The sequence below is a fragment of the Drosophila teissieri genome, chromosome 3L, assembly GCF_016746235.2.
Source record: "Drosophila teissieri strain GT53w chromosome 3L, Prin_Dtei_1.1, whole genome shotgun sequence".
Classification (NCBI taxonomy): Eukaryota; Metazoa; Arthropoda; class Insecta; order Diptera; family Drosophilidae; genus Drosophila; species Drosophila teissieri.
Window position 1 is genome coordinate 14,864,422 of NC_053031.1, and position 13,927 is coordinate 14,878,348.

Here is a 13,927-nt window from a genome sequence, read left to right on the forward strand (position 1 = left end):
CACTGGCGGGAATCCTTTTTGTCGAATGCCAAACTGGGTGCCCCGCTGCGGTCGGGGGCCATTGTGAAAGAGCCATGCTGTTGGCCAGAATCGTGTTGTTAACTTGGCCACGTTTTCGTGTCGACCATCCTACGATTTGCCTGAAAGCCAAATTAGCGTTTCCACTCCTCGCCACTCGAGGGGCGCGCGTGAAAAATGCAAATTTCTGTTCTGTTTCGGTTTCGCTGTTTCGCTGTTCATAATTTGCGCTGGCCATGACCAGGGTGGAAGGTCAAGCCTGGAACAATAATTACACAATTTATAATTCACAAAGCAATTGTTTTTGACAAGTGAAATATTTTTGTTCGAGCACAGTTGGCTCTCTGGCAAAAAGTTTGCCACTAAATGGGCCGCCCAAGTTTTTAATTGAAATGCCTAAAGTGGGTCCCATAGTTTCCCCAGCCAGCCAGCCAGTTGAAAGTGAAATGTCGCTAACGGCGGGAAACTGTTCTTGAATAGGGTAACTGCGGGCCCTATAACCCTTTGTTAATTTTTCAGGCCTGTTTGAAAACGAACAGCTCTCGAATTTTCCACGTTGCCTGGAAATTTCAAATCACGTTGCCTGGGCAACTAAATAAACAATCTCGAAGGCTTCTACACTCGGAAAGTAAATGAAATATTAGAATGCACTGTTCTGAGTTGTTTTGCCTTCATGCCAAGAAGCACGTATATTTTTTCCCAGTGAAGTAGGCCAAGAAATACTTTAATAAATCCACGTAGTAACCTAGAAAATAGTTGTGAAGCTTAGGTAACAAACGGGGCTGTCGATTTTTCCCATTCAGTCGAGTTCACCCCAGCAGTGCTCAACCTGTCGAAAAGCTAAAGCTAAAAATTTGTTTATAAGCTGTGAAAAAGTGTGAAAGAGTCATTGATTATCCATCGAGTGTCTTCAGTGCGCCTTGAGAAAATGTCGATCTTTCAACATCCCGAACAGCTGAGAATGCTGCAGGACCTGCTGAATCCCAATCAGCGAAGAGGCGGCATTGACTACAGCAGCAGTGAGGACGAGGAGGAGTCCATGGTCGTCCACAAGCTGAGTAAATAAAATGGATTCGTATTGGATTGGTCTCAGCTAATCTTTAATTCCTCGCGTAGATCCTGGTGGAATTGGACGTCCCAAGACGGAAGATGCCGCCACTAAGGCTAAGAAGAAAAAGAAGCCCAATCCTTTGTGTACTCCCTTGGTGGAGGAGGAGAAAAAGCAGCCAGAGAGTCTGGAAGAATGGCAGGATCGCCAGGAGAAGGAGGACAATGATATACTCGAAACGCGGAAGACTCCCGAATATACGATGACCTATCGCCAAGCAGTGGGCACCGAGGATGTCTTCTTGCAGGTTAAATGGTGCTCACTTTTAATAGAAAGGATTAGTAATATAATATATAAATATATATGTTAGATGGGCAATCGCACTGGATCCTCGGCCAGCTGTGAGGACCTCATTGTGGAGGTTTCCCTGCCGGACGAGGAGATGACTGCCGACAAGATGTCGCTCAGCTTGCAGGAAACCGAATTGGATTTGGGCACATGTCTGTACCGCTTGCGATTGCCGCTTCCCCATCCCGTGAATGTAGATCGCTGTCATGCGAAATACGATAGTGAGCTGAAGAAACTGCGGCTCACTCTGCGCCTGCAGCGGGAGCTAGACTACGTCAATTTCTAAAAATTAATTAAATATTTCATTTATAATTGCTTTCACATTACACTTTACACACACACAGCATAAGAGTGTAAAATTAAAGTTCCAAAATTGCAACGTGTCAAAACAATTGAGTATATATACCATTTTGTTGCACGGCCTATATTTAGATACCAAATTTGTATGACTTTCAATATTATGTGGTCGTTACTCTCAACTGCTAACCAAATATTTTGACGCTAGAGCATTGCTCAAATTTTCCGCAATTTCAATTCAATTGCCGGCACTTAGGCTTGTTTTCCTACCAAATTGCGCATACGCCGCATGGGCCTTGATGTTGGGTCAATCGAAAATTACGCTCAAACGAAGCATGAAGTATTCCTTGGGCGCTCGGGCAGCCAGCCTTTATTATGATGCTGTCAAAAATCACTTTGGCTAAATATTTGTCAAGGACAGACACACACAAAAGTCAAATACAACAACGCCACGCCGAGAAAAAGTAAAAGTGGGAAGTGGCCCAAAAAAGTAAAAGTTCAAAATCGAGATTTTTCATACTTGTTCGACCTAATAGGCCATGAGTTGTGGGGCAGCGACTTTTGGGTCTTCCTACAAATACTTCCCGCTGGCTCTGCGGCTGCGTTTTGCCTCATTTACTCCGACTGACACAGGCACATTTCAATTTGTGCGCTCCGGGGGCAGCATGGGTTCCCATTCTGGCCATTCCGACCATCCCGGCCACCGTCACAGACTTGATAAAGTGTCATCCTGCTCACCAAAGAAGAAAAAAGTATATATAAGCTTAAGTTCACACGGGCACACAAAAATCGGCAGAAAAAAGATAAAAACTCACAAGTTTTGGGCAGCTGGAAGTGCGTGCCTCGCCTGGCGAACTCGCTTAGAACGAGACCTTTTGCTTTCTTCTCCTTTTTCCTGATGAAAGTTTTCCACAGGACTATGATGATAAATCATCTGACAAGGACTCGGCAGTCGACGGAAAACTTTCAATTTAATTTAAATGCCCGAGCTCATGGTCGGCGGTGTGGAAATGGCAAGTAAATTACATCAAATTAGGGAATGAGCTCTTAAATGACAAATTATTATAATACAAGGGCTTACTTTCGGTTAAAAGATGGCAAAGATATGTGTAAAGGGAAAAGCTCCAATAGGCAAACGAATATATATCCTCTCCTATACTTAAGAACCAATTTCTCAAGGGCAAAAGATTCAAGGCAAGGCGACGACAAGGTAAACAATTTGAAATTGTATCAGCATTCCCGGAATACTCTTCTTCAGGCTCTTTTCCATTCAAGGACGTTCAACAGGAAAAACAAACAAGTCCAGAAAAAACCGTATGTTGATGTTAGACTTCACAAACAAAAGGAAAACTTGGCCGTCCCGAAAAAATAGGAAAACTACGGAAAAACAAACAGAAAAAGGCACACAAAAGCATCCTTTTTTGCAGCTCATTTACACAAACGCACGTTTCTGCAACATCATCACGATGATCATCCCGGCCAAAACCACACCCTTTTTATCATCTCTTAGAAATGTTTCCAAACTATACAAATACAAATACGGTTACCGCCAAATGGGAACGGAAATTCAAATGCAAATTGGGCGCATTTTTTCCACACATGCAACTGTAATGGAAAATTCTAGCTACCACGGGGCAGGAAAATTGCCAAGTTTTTAAAATATGTAAAATACTGTGTGCGAAATACTTTAAGCTCCAACATATTAATCATTCAATGGTGGTTGTTCAATCCTTGGCTGTTGTTCTGGTATGCAATAAATAATTGTGGCACTTGGCCACACTTGAAAAATGCAATAAGCCAAAGGCCACACTTCCTTTCTGCGGTCTGCAATCCGTTTTTTCTCTGAGGATGAGTGTTGAGTGAGTGGTAAACTGGAGCAAGTGAGTTTGGCCCAAGGTCAAAGAATAAGCTGATTGATGATCCTTAAAGCGAAAAAATGTTGCCATGCTCAACATCACATATCCCCCTTTGGAATCTTTGGCCCCTTTGATGGCATTCTGCTTCCGCTGCTTTTGCTGCTTCTGCTGCTAATTGCCATCTGATTAAAGTTAACTCCGCTTACGGCTTAAAGCTTTTCCGGCAACAAGTCACCCTGCTGCATGCGATTCAGTTGTGGGATCTGTGTGGCATTGTCCTTGTTGGTCACTGGAAAATGTTCTCTTGTTTTTATTTCGTGTTTTTTTCATTTTTTCCTGAGCTTCCGCTCCACATAAATCTGCAGGTTTTATTTTTAATTACCAGTAAAACCATTTTCATGTCAAACAGTTAAAAGTTAAAACCCAAATAAATCTTAATAAAAAAAAAATAAAAAATGCAAGAAAATGTTTTTGGAAAGGAGCGCTTTTAAATTCTGTTGAGTCTTTATTGCAAACAGTTAAAGAATATTTTTTTATTTTACTGTATGAACTTCTCTGAAATATTTCAGCGAGCTTAAAAGCTGGCAATTTAAAAGCGCTCAATGCTTAAGAATTTTCTGTGATTTTACAAAATGTCTTCCAATTCCGTGTTATACTCTTATTCAGCCGTGACCTCAAACTTATTCTGTGATCATCATTAAATTTTCACGCAGTTGGCTTCAACTGCCACAATTTACCAATTTTCGCATAAAACACTTTTCACAGCTCATTAAGGACAACAAATTAAACGGGAGAGCAGGAAAAGCAGAGAATACGCATGAAGTTGGAATTTGCGGCGTTTAAGGAAACGAAAATATCACACATACGCCATGTGGTGCGCTGCACACTGGCGTCTTTGGTAATTGTAGTTAGGCAAGAAGATGGCTTGTTGCTACAAGGCGAAATAACAAAATCATTGTGGAATTTAATTAAGTTGCCCGTTCGGAGCCGCAGTTGGTGTGAACAGCAGAGAACGAGACCATTAACACATTTTTCAAGTTTAATTCAACGTAATAACAAATTTTGCTAGGCAAAAATGGCGAATGGCAAGGGGGAAATGCTGTGGCACTCCAGCAGCCATATAAATTACAGACAGACATGAGCGGCATACGAGGACTCGCAGGATGCGAAAGTGTTGCCATTAAGTCGCACACGTGTGCCCCAGCAGGGCGGAGAAATGCTACGAAGAGTGAAAAGAAGGAGAAAGTCAGACAAGTCAGTGCCGAGTGCCAGCGGCAGCTGATGGCCCTTCAAGCACATTTCTTCAAGTGGCTTCTATTTCTCAGAGCGCCACCCCCCTAATTAAGACAAATGTAAAAACTACAGCCAAAAAGCCCCGAAAACAAAAAAGGAGCGCGAACACAGCTGCACGTAGAGGAAATCATATCAATTAAAGATTAGAAAATATATAAATCCCAGCGAAATCCTCCCAAAACAAATCTGGTGGCTAAATGTATTATAATCTTTTTATAAACCCAGATGCTAGGCAATAAAAATGATATACTACTGAGAGATTGCTTTAAAAGAATAAAGTTTAGAATGCCTTTATTTAGTACAAATTAAAAAACAACCCCTAAATTAATATATAAAAGATTTAAAGATATTATTTTTGTCAAAGTTCGGTAAGGAGAATAAACCGATGCTATGACCAATTCGTGGAATATTTTGCGGTGCACTTGTTTGGCACTTCCCCGAAAGTTGATAAAAAGACATTTTCACTTTAGTTCTTTTTGCGACCTGGATGTTGACACACGGCATTTATGTTCGCCCTGACATTGTCACGTGTCTCATCTGGCGCGTCCTGCTGACTTGCGTCCTGCGGCAGGAAAGGCACACAAAAGTGAAACAGCAGAGCCGGAGCAACAAAACCAAAGGATGCGGCGAAATGGAAAGGAAAATCCAGTAGCAAATGTCAATGTCTTGCTGAAGTGAATGGCTTTCACCTCCCAAGGAGCTGGGCGTGACCTTTTCACATTAATCTCCAGCCTGATGGCGTTTTAATGCAGGAAACTCAACTATAACTATATGGTTATTTATTGTGATGGGTCTGACAGATGTTGTTCCTGATATGGGATATGGATTGTGCAGCAGCGCGGGAGCCTAACGAACTGGGAAATGGTCTCTGAACATTCAATTATATCATCAATTAGTTGGTCGTGCAACATGTTGCAAGAGTGATTTGGACAGCAGATTAGGCAACAGCATGAGACCACTTGGCATAAACATGGGTATTGATAAAAGAGGGTTATTTCATGGCCATATGTACACCTCCACTAATTTAGATTGATCGCAAGTTGTTAATTTTAATATTTAATGCGAAATATGTGCATAAGTAAATGCTTATAAAGCCTGTAAGAAGGATAAACGAGGTTTGAACAAGGATTGTAAAAAGTTATATTTAATTTTTTAATAAGCATCTTGTTTTTTGTAAACTAAGATTCTGTAAAACAAAAAAAAACAAAACTTAAACTGCTTAAACCTATAAAAAGTCAAGTGTTTTAACTTATTTTATAAATATTGAATGTATGCCTTCCTATAACTTAATAAACTAATATAAAAATATTTCAAGTTTATTTGTATTACAATTTAAATTAATATTTTTTATCAGTACATCTTGTGATTACTACATTTATTTACAAAAACTTAATGTATCCCCTACTAAACTACGCCCGAAGATACAAGCGAATAAACGAGAGCAAGTTGAAAAATGTTGCCTACTTAGCAGCGCAACGAGTTTTCAATAGAAAGCCCACAAAGTGAAAGACGTCGCAAAAGTCAAAGCCTTGCCACAAGCCAAATGCCAAATGGCATTATCAATAGAGGATTCAGCGAGGCCCGGAAGATATAGAAAGCCAAGTGTGTGAATCTGACTGGGTGCAGTCATGAACATGCATTCGCATCTACAGCTCCATATAAAACTTAGTACATGCGAGTATATGTGTAGTGCCATGCCATTTATTCCATTGAACAAAAACTCATTTGTAAGTGTTTTTATGCGTAGCGGAATTTATTATAAAGGAGGAGCAGTTTCTCAGCAGATTTATTGCTTTATTACGATGTGGCAGAGCGATGGGTATCAAGATGGGAATCCAGTTTGGCGACAAAGGCCAGAGGAAAATAAAGAAATGGCTGGCAAATATTTAGCACATGGAGGCGAAAAACTCACAGAAACGAGAATGGCAAAGAGCCATGGGAAAACGGGCGGGTTAAGAGGGAAATGGCGAGAGAATGAATGCTGCATTTCCGTCTTTTTCGGCTTTTGTCTCTTTTTCTGCGTAGGGATTTTCCTCGAATGGCAGGCAGCGGGCTGTGGGTAAAATGAACGGAATGGGATGGACCTTGAGGGCGTTTCACATCATCGACATCGTCATCAGCATCATTCTCATTGCAGTCGTTAAGTTATAGACTTTGATTTCGTTCGCTGCCTTTAACTGGGGGAAAACTTTCACCCCACTGCCACCCACAAAGTGCGCCCTTTTTCGGCAGAGTCGTTTCAGAGATTTATTTGCCTTGTGCCCTGGCAACTTTCGACTGTCGTCTGTCGACTTTCGACTCTCGACATCCATATCCGTATCGTTGGCTCTCCTCACTCTTAAATGGCTTTAATTGATTTCTGATTTTATGACCCTGCTGAACACATTTCACACTTGATTACATGCCAAGTGGGCTTCGATTTCTTAAGAGGTCTTAAATCGTTGCATTCTTAATTTTAAGTTCATCAAATCGTTAGTTTCAAAAATATAAGAATTCTATAAGAAACAATGTGCTGTAGAATTTGTTGTCAGTATAAATTCAATCTCCTATCTATTTGCTCCAAAGTCTGTTCTGTTTCGCAGCTCCTGTATAACTATTCAAATTCCTAAAATATTTTGTATCAATATGTCGATTTCGGACGACGGATCTGATATATTTCAAGACCTTGAGAGCTATGAGCCCTATGGAGAATGTAGCCAAAACAACAGTGTCGAAGATGCAGTCGTGGTGCCTCTGGACACCTCTGAGGATGCTCGGTTCTCCGAGCAGATGTTTACCAACATTCAGGAGCGCCTAAACCGAATCATAAAGCGCATTAGCCTGGCCAACTCTGCCGTGACTCAGATGAAGAGGAAACTCCATGCTCAGATTCCATCAGCAGCTGTGGTCGAAAGTGCCGACAAGATGGCTGGAGGCGATAATACAATGATATTTGATAGCATTGAACAAAGAAACGAAGAATGATTTAAAAACACTGTTAAATTTCTCATTTTTAAAATTTTCGCAAATTTTATGTAAACTCTAGAGGCCCATTTAACAAATCACAAACAGACACGAGCGACATTTAAAAGTTATTTGTTAATAAATTATGTGTTTACCCAAGCTAAGAATCTAAAAAACTGACCCAAAACTTGCCGATGAGCTCAAAGGCGAACCATTATATAGGGCTCACATGGACTATTGTCGCCATTATTTAAGCCATTTTCCAACGCTATTTGCAATTTATTAGTGGCTTTCCACACACAATTGGGAAACTTCGGTTCGTTCGGTCCACAAACTATGACTTCTTTTCGGCGCACAATAAACTTTTCATTGACCGCCCTTCAAAAATGTTACCCCAAGCAATTTCGAGCAGCTGCACTTTGTCAGGGGGCCTTTTGTTTTGTGGAAAACTTTGCCGGAGACCCAAAACGAAAGTCAAAGTCGGAAAATTTGAGACTGAAATTTGCATTTGCACTTCGTCACATTCACATACAAAGACGAATTGCCTGGGAGCCAAACAAATATGTTAAAAGCAATAAATAAGGCAGGACATTCTTCAAGTTCGTCGTCTGCCACTCGAGATATAGTTTGGCGAAAAATGCCAACAGAAAGCTGAAGCCGAATCTTATCAATGGAAGTGAAGCCAAACATAATTTGCTCTTAAATGCCGTTGCAGCAGCGTTAAATTATATGAAATATTTTTATTGTTAACTTGCAAAAATGTCACAAGCATTTTGTCAGCTGCTAAATCTCGACGCCAGCAATTGTGCAGTGCGTTTATCACTCCAACTGGTGCAACTGTGGCAAGTTGCAGCTGCGCCTCGGATTCCCTTTCTGCTCCTCCTCGAATCCTGTGGCAGTTTGTCAAAGTCCACAGCCGTGGTACTCGCTGTTCCAGTGGCTCAGAGTCGCATTGTGTCACAACTCCCAGCTTCATGCTTAAGTTAACTTTGGCTCAATGTTGTGACTACGCAATGTGTGTGATAACCGAGTTGACTGAGTGAACTCACTCGGTTGAATGAATGGGTGCCTGAGTGGGCAAAATGGCTGCAGAGCTGCACTCAGTGCCAAGATAAATTCGAAACTTTTACGCTGCTGCAGAAGGCTTACAGACAAAATATAGTTTGTGTTTCGTTTTCTACACTTGTGCTTTAGGTTAGTAATCGTGCATCGAATGGGTAAATTATAAGGAATTTAATAAGAAAACACAACATTTGAAATTTTATCTTCACTTAATTACATACAAGTGCAAACGTATTTTATCTTGGATTATAAATCCAAGATTAAATTATAACAAATTTAAAAAGATACCACAACATGTGAAATTAAATCTTCACTTAATTACGTACAACTGCAAACGCATTTTATCTTGGATCCACGATTATAAATAATTTGTGATTCGAAGACAATACCTTACATATCAAATTAAGGAAAATTTTATAAATGGGCGCACGACTGATATGATATCAATTAAAAGCATCGACTTAAGTAAATAATTTCCGTCTGCAGCCTTTGAAGTCTAAACCAATAGAAACAGTTCTCCCTCTGGCCCAACGTCATCGATTCATTAAAATTTCAATATGAGCCCCACATGAAATTCAATTACAAAATGCCACAAAATCCGAAACAGCCAGCCATGAATCTGTGCCCATAAATTCACGCAAGAGCCCGTCACTCTTTTTCCTCTTTTTTGACTTGGGGCCGTCCCCACACAATTTAGAATGTGGAACGCCGAGGAGACCTAAACGGAGAAAATGCCCAGGTTCAATGTGACCTGTCACAGGCAGCCGACAAACTAATAACGTTTCGATAATCGCAACTGGGAAAGTGAAAAGTGGATGGCGGCGGGGGAAACGGGCATTCATGGGATATCAATCGCGTTGAAATCGAAACTGAAATTGAAACCAAAACCGAAACCGAAACTGGGGCTGCGGCTGATGGGTTTCGACTGAGAAGTGTCCTGTCATTTGGCCAGTAGGTCCCCACTCAACAGATTTTTCAAGGCCCTCTTCTGCCTGATGGCCATACCGATGATGATATTGATGACTAACTCTCAATGACTGTCCATTTTCTGACGCTTAAACAGTGCTGTTAGCAACTATTTCAAAAAACAGAAACAAGTCTGGCAATGCAGCCAAAGCAGCGGGAAAAAGTTTAATAAATTAAAACAGCGGGGAAAAAATAAAACTAAATATTGTTTAACATACGTCAATGCTTTATTTTGTGAATATATATTTTAATATTTTTATGTTTATTGCTGTTATTTGGATTAAATAGAGCTGCTCTAAAGACCCTATTTAATTTTCGAAAAGAGTAGACGGTCGAATTTCCCGCAGAAAATAGACGAAATAGCAACACTGAAAGCGACCTATCTCGAGTGAGTTCTTTCCCGTTGGTAATCTGTGGAAATTAGCATTTCAATCAAATCTACTTTTATGTGTCTGACTTGTTTTATGCCTCAACGACAGCAACAAAGGCATCTGATCACCCTCATCATCATCATCATCATCATTCGGCAAATGAAATTGTATCCATTCTGTTTATGCATTTGACGAGCTTCGAAAAGGAAAATTGTCGAAATTGATTGATTAAATATTTATTCATACGGAAGTGCCTAACGTGTTTTCCCTTTTTGCCCAGTTTGGGAGATTCCTACATATTTATGAACTGTGGTTATTTTTTGTCCCTGTTTGCCGTCTACTTCTGGAAGTTTTTTCCTCGGATTCTCCATTCCATTAATTTGGTTAACATGGAATCCCTCTGGGCGCGGTTTAGCTGCTTGCTGAGAGAAATGAGGCAAGTAAACAAGAACTTACAGTAGGAAAATATTAATAGCCTAGCCAGTTTTTAAAAGATTATGTAAAATGTAATAGATAATAATGATATTTCAATGGCAACAAGAAGAAACTTATTCCCATATTTCATAGATGCCATGAAATAAGTAACGAATAGAACTGTGTTCCACCCTTTTAAATATAACTTCCTTGATACTAAACCCGCAAATATTTGTTCGTTCGCCAGACTTTTCCCGCATTCCACTTTAACTTCTGGATGAAATTTCCCCAGACACTGTCTGAAGAGCTCAAATCGCCTGGGAGCTTACCTCATTAATTCGGTTACTTCCAGGCACTTAAAGTCAATCAACTGGCCCGCAGGAAGTCTTAATTAAACAAACTTGTTCGGCAAATCTTTTCTAAATGGTCTTCTGCAGCACAAACAGGATGGGATATCGAGTAGCTCTTTGGGACTGGCCAGCCCAAAATCAGAGCATTTTGCAGCTACTCATGTTAGTGTTGAACAAATGCCTATTCCGGATACACTTAGCCTGAGTATGAGGCAGCCGGAAAAGGGTAATCCGGACTCAATTTGCGGCTAAACGTGCAAAACAATTCGGCGGCTCTTCCACATTTTCGACTTTGATTTTGCCCAGCTATTTTTAGTTCCCATCGAGCAGACTTCACCCGCTTCGATTTGGCCATCAAGGGTCCTTCACAAACTGGTAGTGGGTAGGCTTAAAGCACTTCTGGATGCACTTGGAATGGCAAAATCCAAATACGGCCCTGAGAATTCCACATTCTAGGGCCAGGTCGACTGGCTGGGCCATTAAAGTGCTAATAAATTCCCATACTCATATCAATCGATGGCTGTGCAGAGCTGTAGGCCCCATAAAGCAATGTTTAATGGCGAACGGTGGCTCTGGCTCCATTGGGCACAGGAAGTGTATAAATAACAGTCAGCACTATTCAGTCGAGCCAGCCGACATTGAAATACTTGGCAAACGATTTTGATACCCGTTCAAAGTATTTGGGAAAATATGTAACAGTTAAAAGGAAGGGTTTTAATTATAGTCGAATATTTTGTTTAAGCTGCAAAAGGCTAAGGTTTTCATCTATGTGGATTTCACAATATTACTAGCTAAGTTGTATATGCAAAATAAATTATAAAATACCTACCTAGCACTTATGAGTGCCAGCTTAGTAACGGGTATCTGAAAGTCGAGAAACGTGATTAACGCGGTTTCTTTTCTTTGATGTCTTATTTCCGTCGATATAAATATACAATGGATATAACTTTAGATAGACAGACATCGGCTATTGATCTTGATTAAGTATATCTATTTTATCTACTTTATAGCCTCGGAAACACTTTATCCTTTTTCTACTTTTCAACGACTCTAGTATACCATAGGAGTACCGGGTATAATTATGTTAGTAATCCCCATTAAAGGTGACAGCTTGATTAGAAGCAGGCTAAATTAAATTAGTTCCAAGCTGAAGGTGCGGGTCCTCTTTATTCCTTTTATATTCTCTCATCATTATTTATGACTGCTGGTTACCTTTTTGTTTGGCAAACATTTCAACCATTTCATCACAAAGAGTGACCGCAGCATTCACTCAATGAACACCTTTTAAACCCCTTGCCGAACCCTCTTGATCCTGCTGCCTCTATTCAATGGACCGCACACACTTCATGACCCTTGGGTAATAAACCAAGAAAAAGAAAAAAAAAATAATAATAATAATGAAAATGAAAAAGAAAAGTTTGTTTTCTCCCCTTGATATTACTTTAAATATGCAAAACTTCACTGTTTTATGTCCTTGCAGCTGTCCAGTTTGCCGGCCAGGGTCCTGGTACTGGTCCTTGTCCCAGCTACTTGTTCCTCTAACGAAGTGTGGGGATGCCGTGCCCCTTTCGACAAAGTCGGGGAAAATGAAAACAAAAAACAAGAGAGAGTGCTGTGGTCGAGTACCTAGACTATCGCATACCCCGCTACTTAAAATGCAGGAGAGATGAAAATACACATTTTCAGTTCATCTGAATGAACTGGCGGGCAGCCTGACTTATACGGCTACCTTATAGAATCAGAAACACTTTCTTCAGCCTGTTACCTACTACCAACGTGTCTAGCATACCCGTGTACGAGCAGCAGGTATACGAAATAAAATAATGCTCACAAATATATTACCAAGCACAAACACGGAGCCAAGTTGGCAAGGCTTTATGGAAAAGTTGCGTCTGGTCCTGGGCCACTTTTGCATTACATTATCTCAAGTTTTGCGCTGGCAATTTCTCATGTTTCCCCAACATATTCTCTTCGCATGTCCGTATTTGTATTTACCCATTGTCGTGCTCATAAACATGCAGCCAACTTGTTACTGTCCCACCAACATCAACATCATCGTCATCGTGCTTAACGTCAGGCGAAACTTGTGTCGCAAGAAAAACTGAGGCTCTGATAAAAAACTTTGCGTCATTTTCATGTCAGGCCAAATGAGTTTTGGAAAGTTCACCCCTGCACCTCTTTTGCTCCTAAAAAGTCATCGGGCAACTCGGCTAATGGTGACAGTAATTTTTAATAAAAGCTGCAAAGTGTCGGCACAATTTGCAGTTTACACACGCTCGCAGAGTTTGATGGAATAGTTGCTAGAAATTTGCATTCCTAGTGTCTGCACAGCCTTATCTTGCCATTCTGCGAGCCCCTCAGCATGCGATGTGAAATCTTTTCCTGCCGATCCGCACAGTCAACGATCCTTAGAAAATGGGTAAAGGCACCCTCGATGTCACGCTTCAGCCTGATGAACTTGTAGCGCACTTCCACGTACGACTCGTCCAACTCCTGGGCACTTCTGGCCCCATACAGTTGGCTTAGCATGTCCAGCTCGGAGTCACAACTTCGCATGGACGTCGCATCCAAGTCCGTGGATTTGCTGCTGCTCAGTGGAAAGTCCTCGGCGAAGGGCTCCATGGAGATGATGTAGCGTCCGGGTGCATTGTACTTCCGGTTCATGTCCTTCACAGTGCTCAGACACTCGAACAGATCCTCCTCCATGGAGTTGCAGATGTCCAGGGCGTCGTCGATTTTTATAAATTCTGTTTGTAGCAGCATCATTTACATTTGCCTTAGTACAACTCTGACAAACGACTCAGGGAGCCCTTGAAGGCAATACCATAAATATATAAAAATATATTTAAAGAATAATAGTGACAAAACAAATTAAGAAATTAACCAAAAGATATTAAAATTGTATTAGCAGTATGAAATTAGCATAAATGAAATTTTGTAAGTTTACCTCTATTCAGTATA

The 13,927-nt window shown here is 40.7% G+C and overlaps 4 protein-coding genes across 4 annotated transcripts in view; 3 read left to right on the forward strand and 1 right to left on the reverse strand.

Moving 5' to 3' along the window:
- Positions 1–13,927, forward strand: part of LOC122617732 (venom dipeptidyl peptidase 4) — a 65,688-nt gene that overhangs the window by 3,945 nt on the left and 47,816 nt on the right. The window lies entirely within an intron of this gene.
- On the forward strand, positions 777–1,803 carry LOC122617736 (dynein axonemal assembly factor 6). The gene is made up of 3 exons (XM_043793711.1): positions 777–1,076; positions 1,135–1,373; positions 1,437–1,803. Exons 1-3 carry the CDS (start codon positions 947–949, stop codon positions 1,698–1,700), a joined length of 633 nt encoding a protein of 210 aa, XP_043649646.1. The 5' UTR covers positions 777–946; the 3' UTR covers positions 1,701–1,803.
- Positions 7,389–7,962, forward strand: LOC122617741. The gene has a single exon (XM_043793716.1). It carries the CDS (start codon positions 7,486–7,488, stop codon positions 7,822–7,824), a length of 339 nt encoding a protein of 112 aa, XP_043649651.1. The 5' UTR covers positions 7,389–7,485; the 3' UTR covers positions 7,825–7,962.
- On the reverse strand, positions 13,178–13,774 carry LOC122617738. The gene has a single exon (XM_043793713.1). The coding sequence runs from the start codon at positions 13,730–13,732 to the stop codon at positions 13,283–13,285; it is 450 nt and encodes a 149-aa protein (XP_043649648.1). The 5' UTR covers positions 13,733–13,774; the 3' UTR covers positions 13,178–13,282.

Coding starts and splice junctions, on each gene's coding strand:
- LOC122617738 (XM_043793713.1), bottom strand. CDS start 13,732: ATGATGCTGCTACAAACAGAATTTATAAAAATCGACGACGCCCTGGAC.
- LOC122617736 (XM_043793711.1), top strand. CDS start 947: ATGTCGATCTTTCAACATCCCGAACAGCTGAGAATGCTGCAGGACCTG. Junction 1,077..1,134: donor CATGGTCGTCCACAAGCTGA/GTAAATAAAATG, acceptor TTCCTCGCGTAG/ATCCTGGTGGAATTGGACGT. Junction 1,374..1,436: donor CCGAGGATGTCTTCTTGCAG/GTTAAATGGTGC, acceptor TATATATGTTAG/ATGGGCAATCGCACTGGATC.
- LOC122617741 (XM_043793716.1), top strand. CDS start 7,486: ATGTCGATTTCGGACGACGGATCTGATATATTTCAAGACCTTGAGAGC.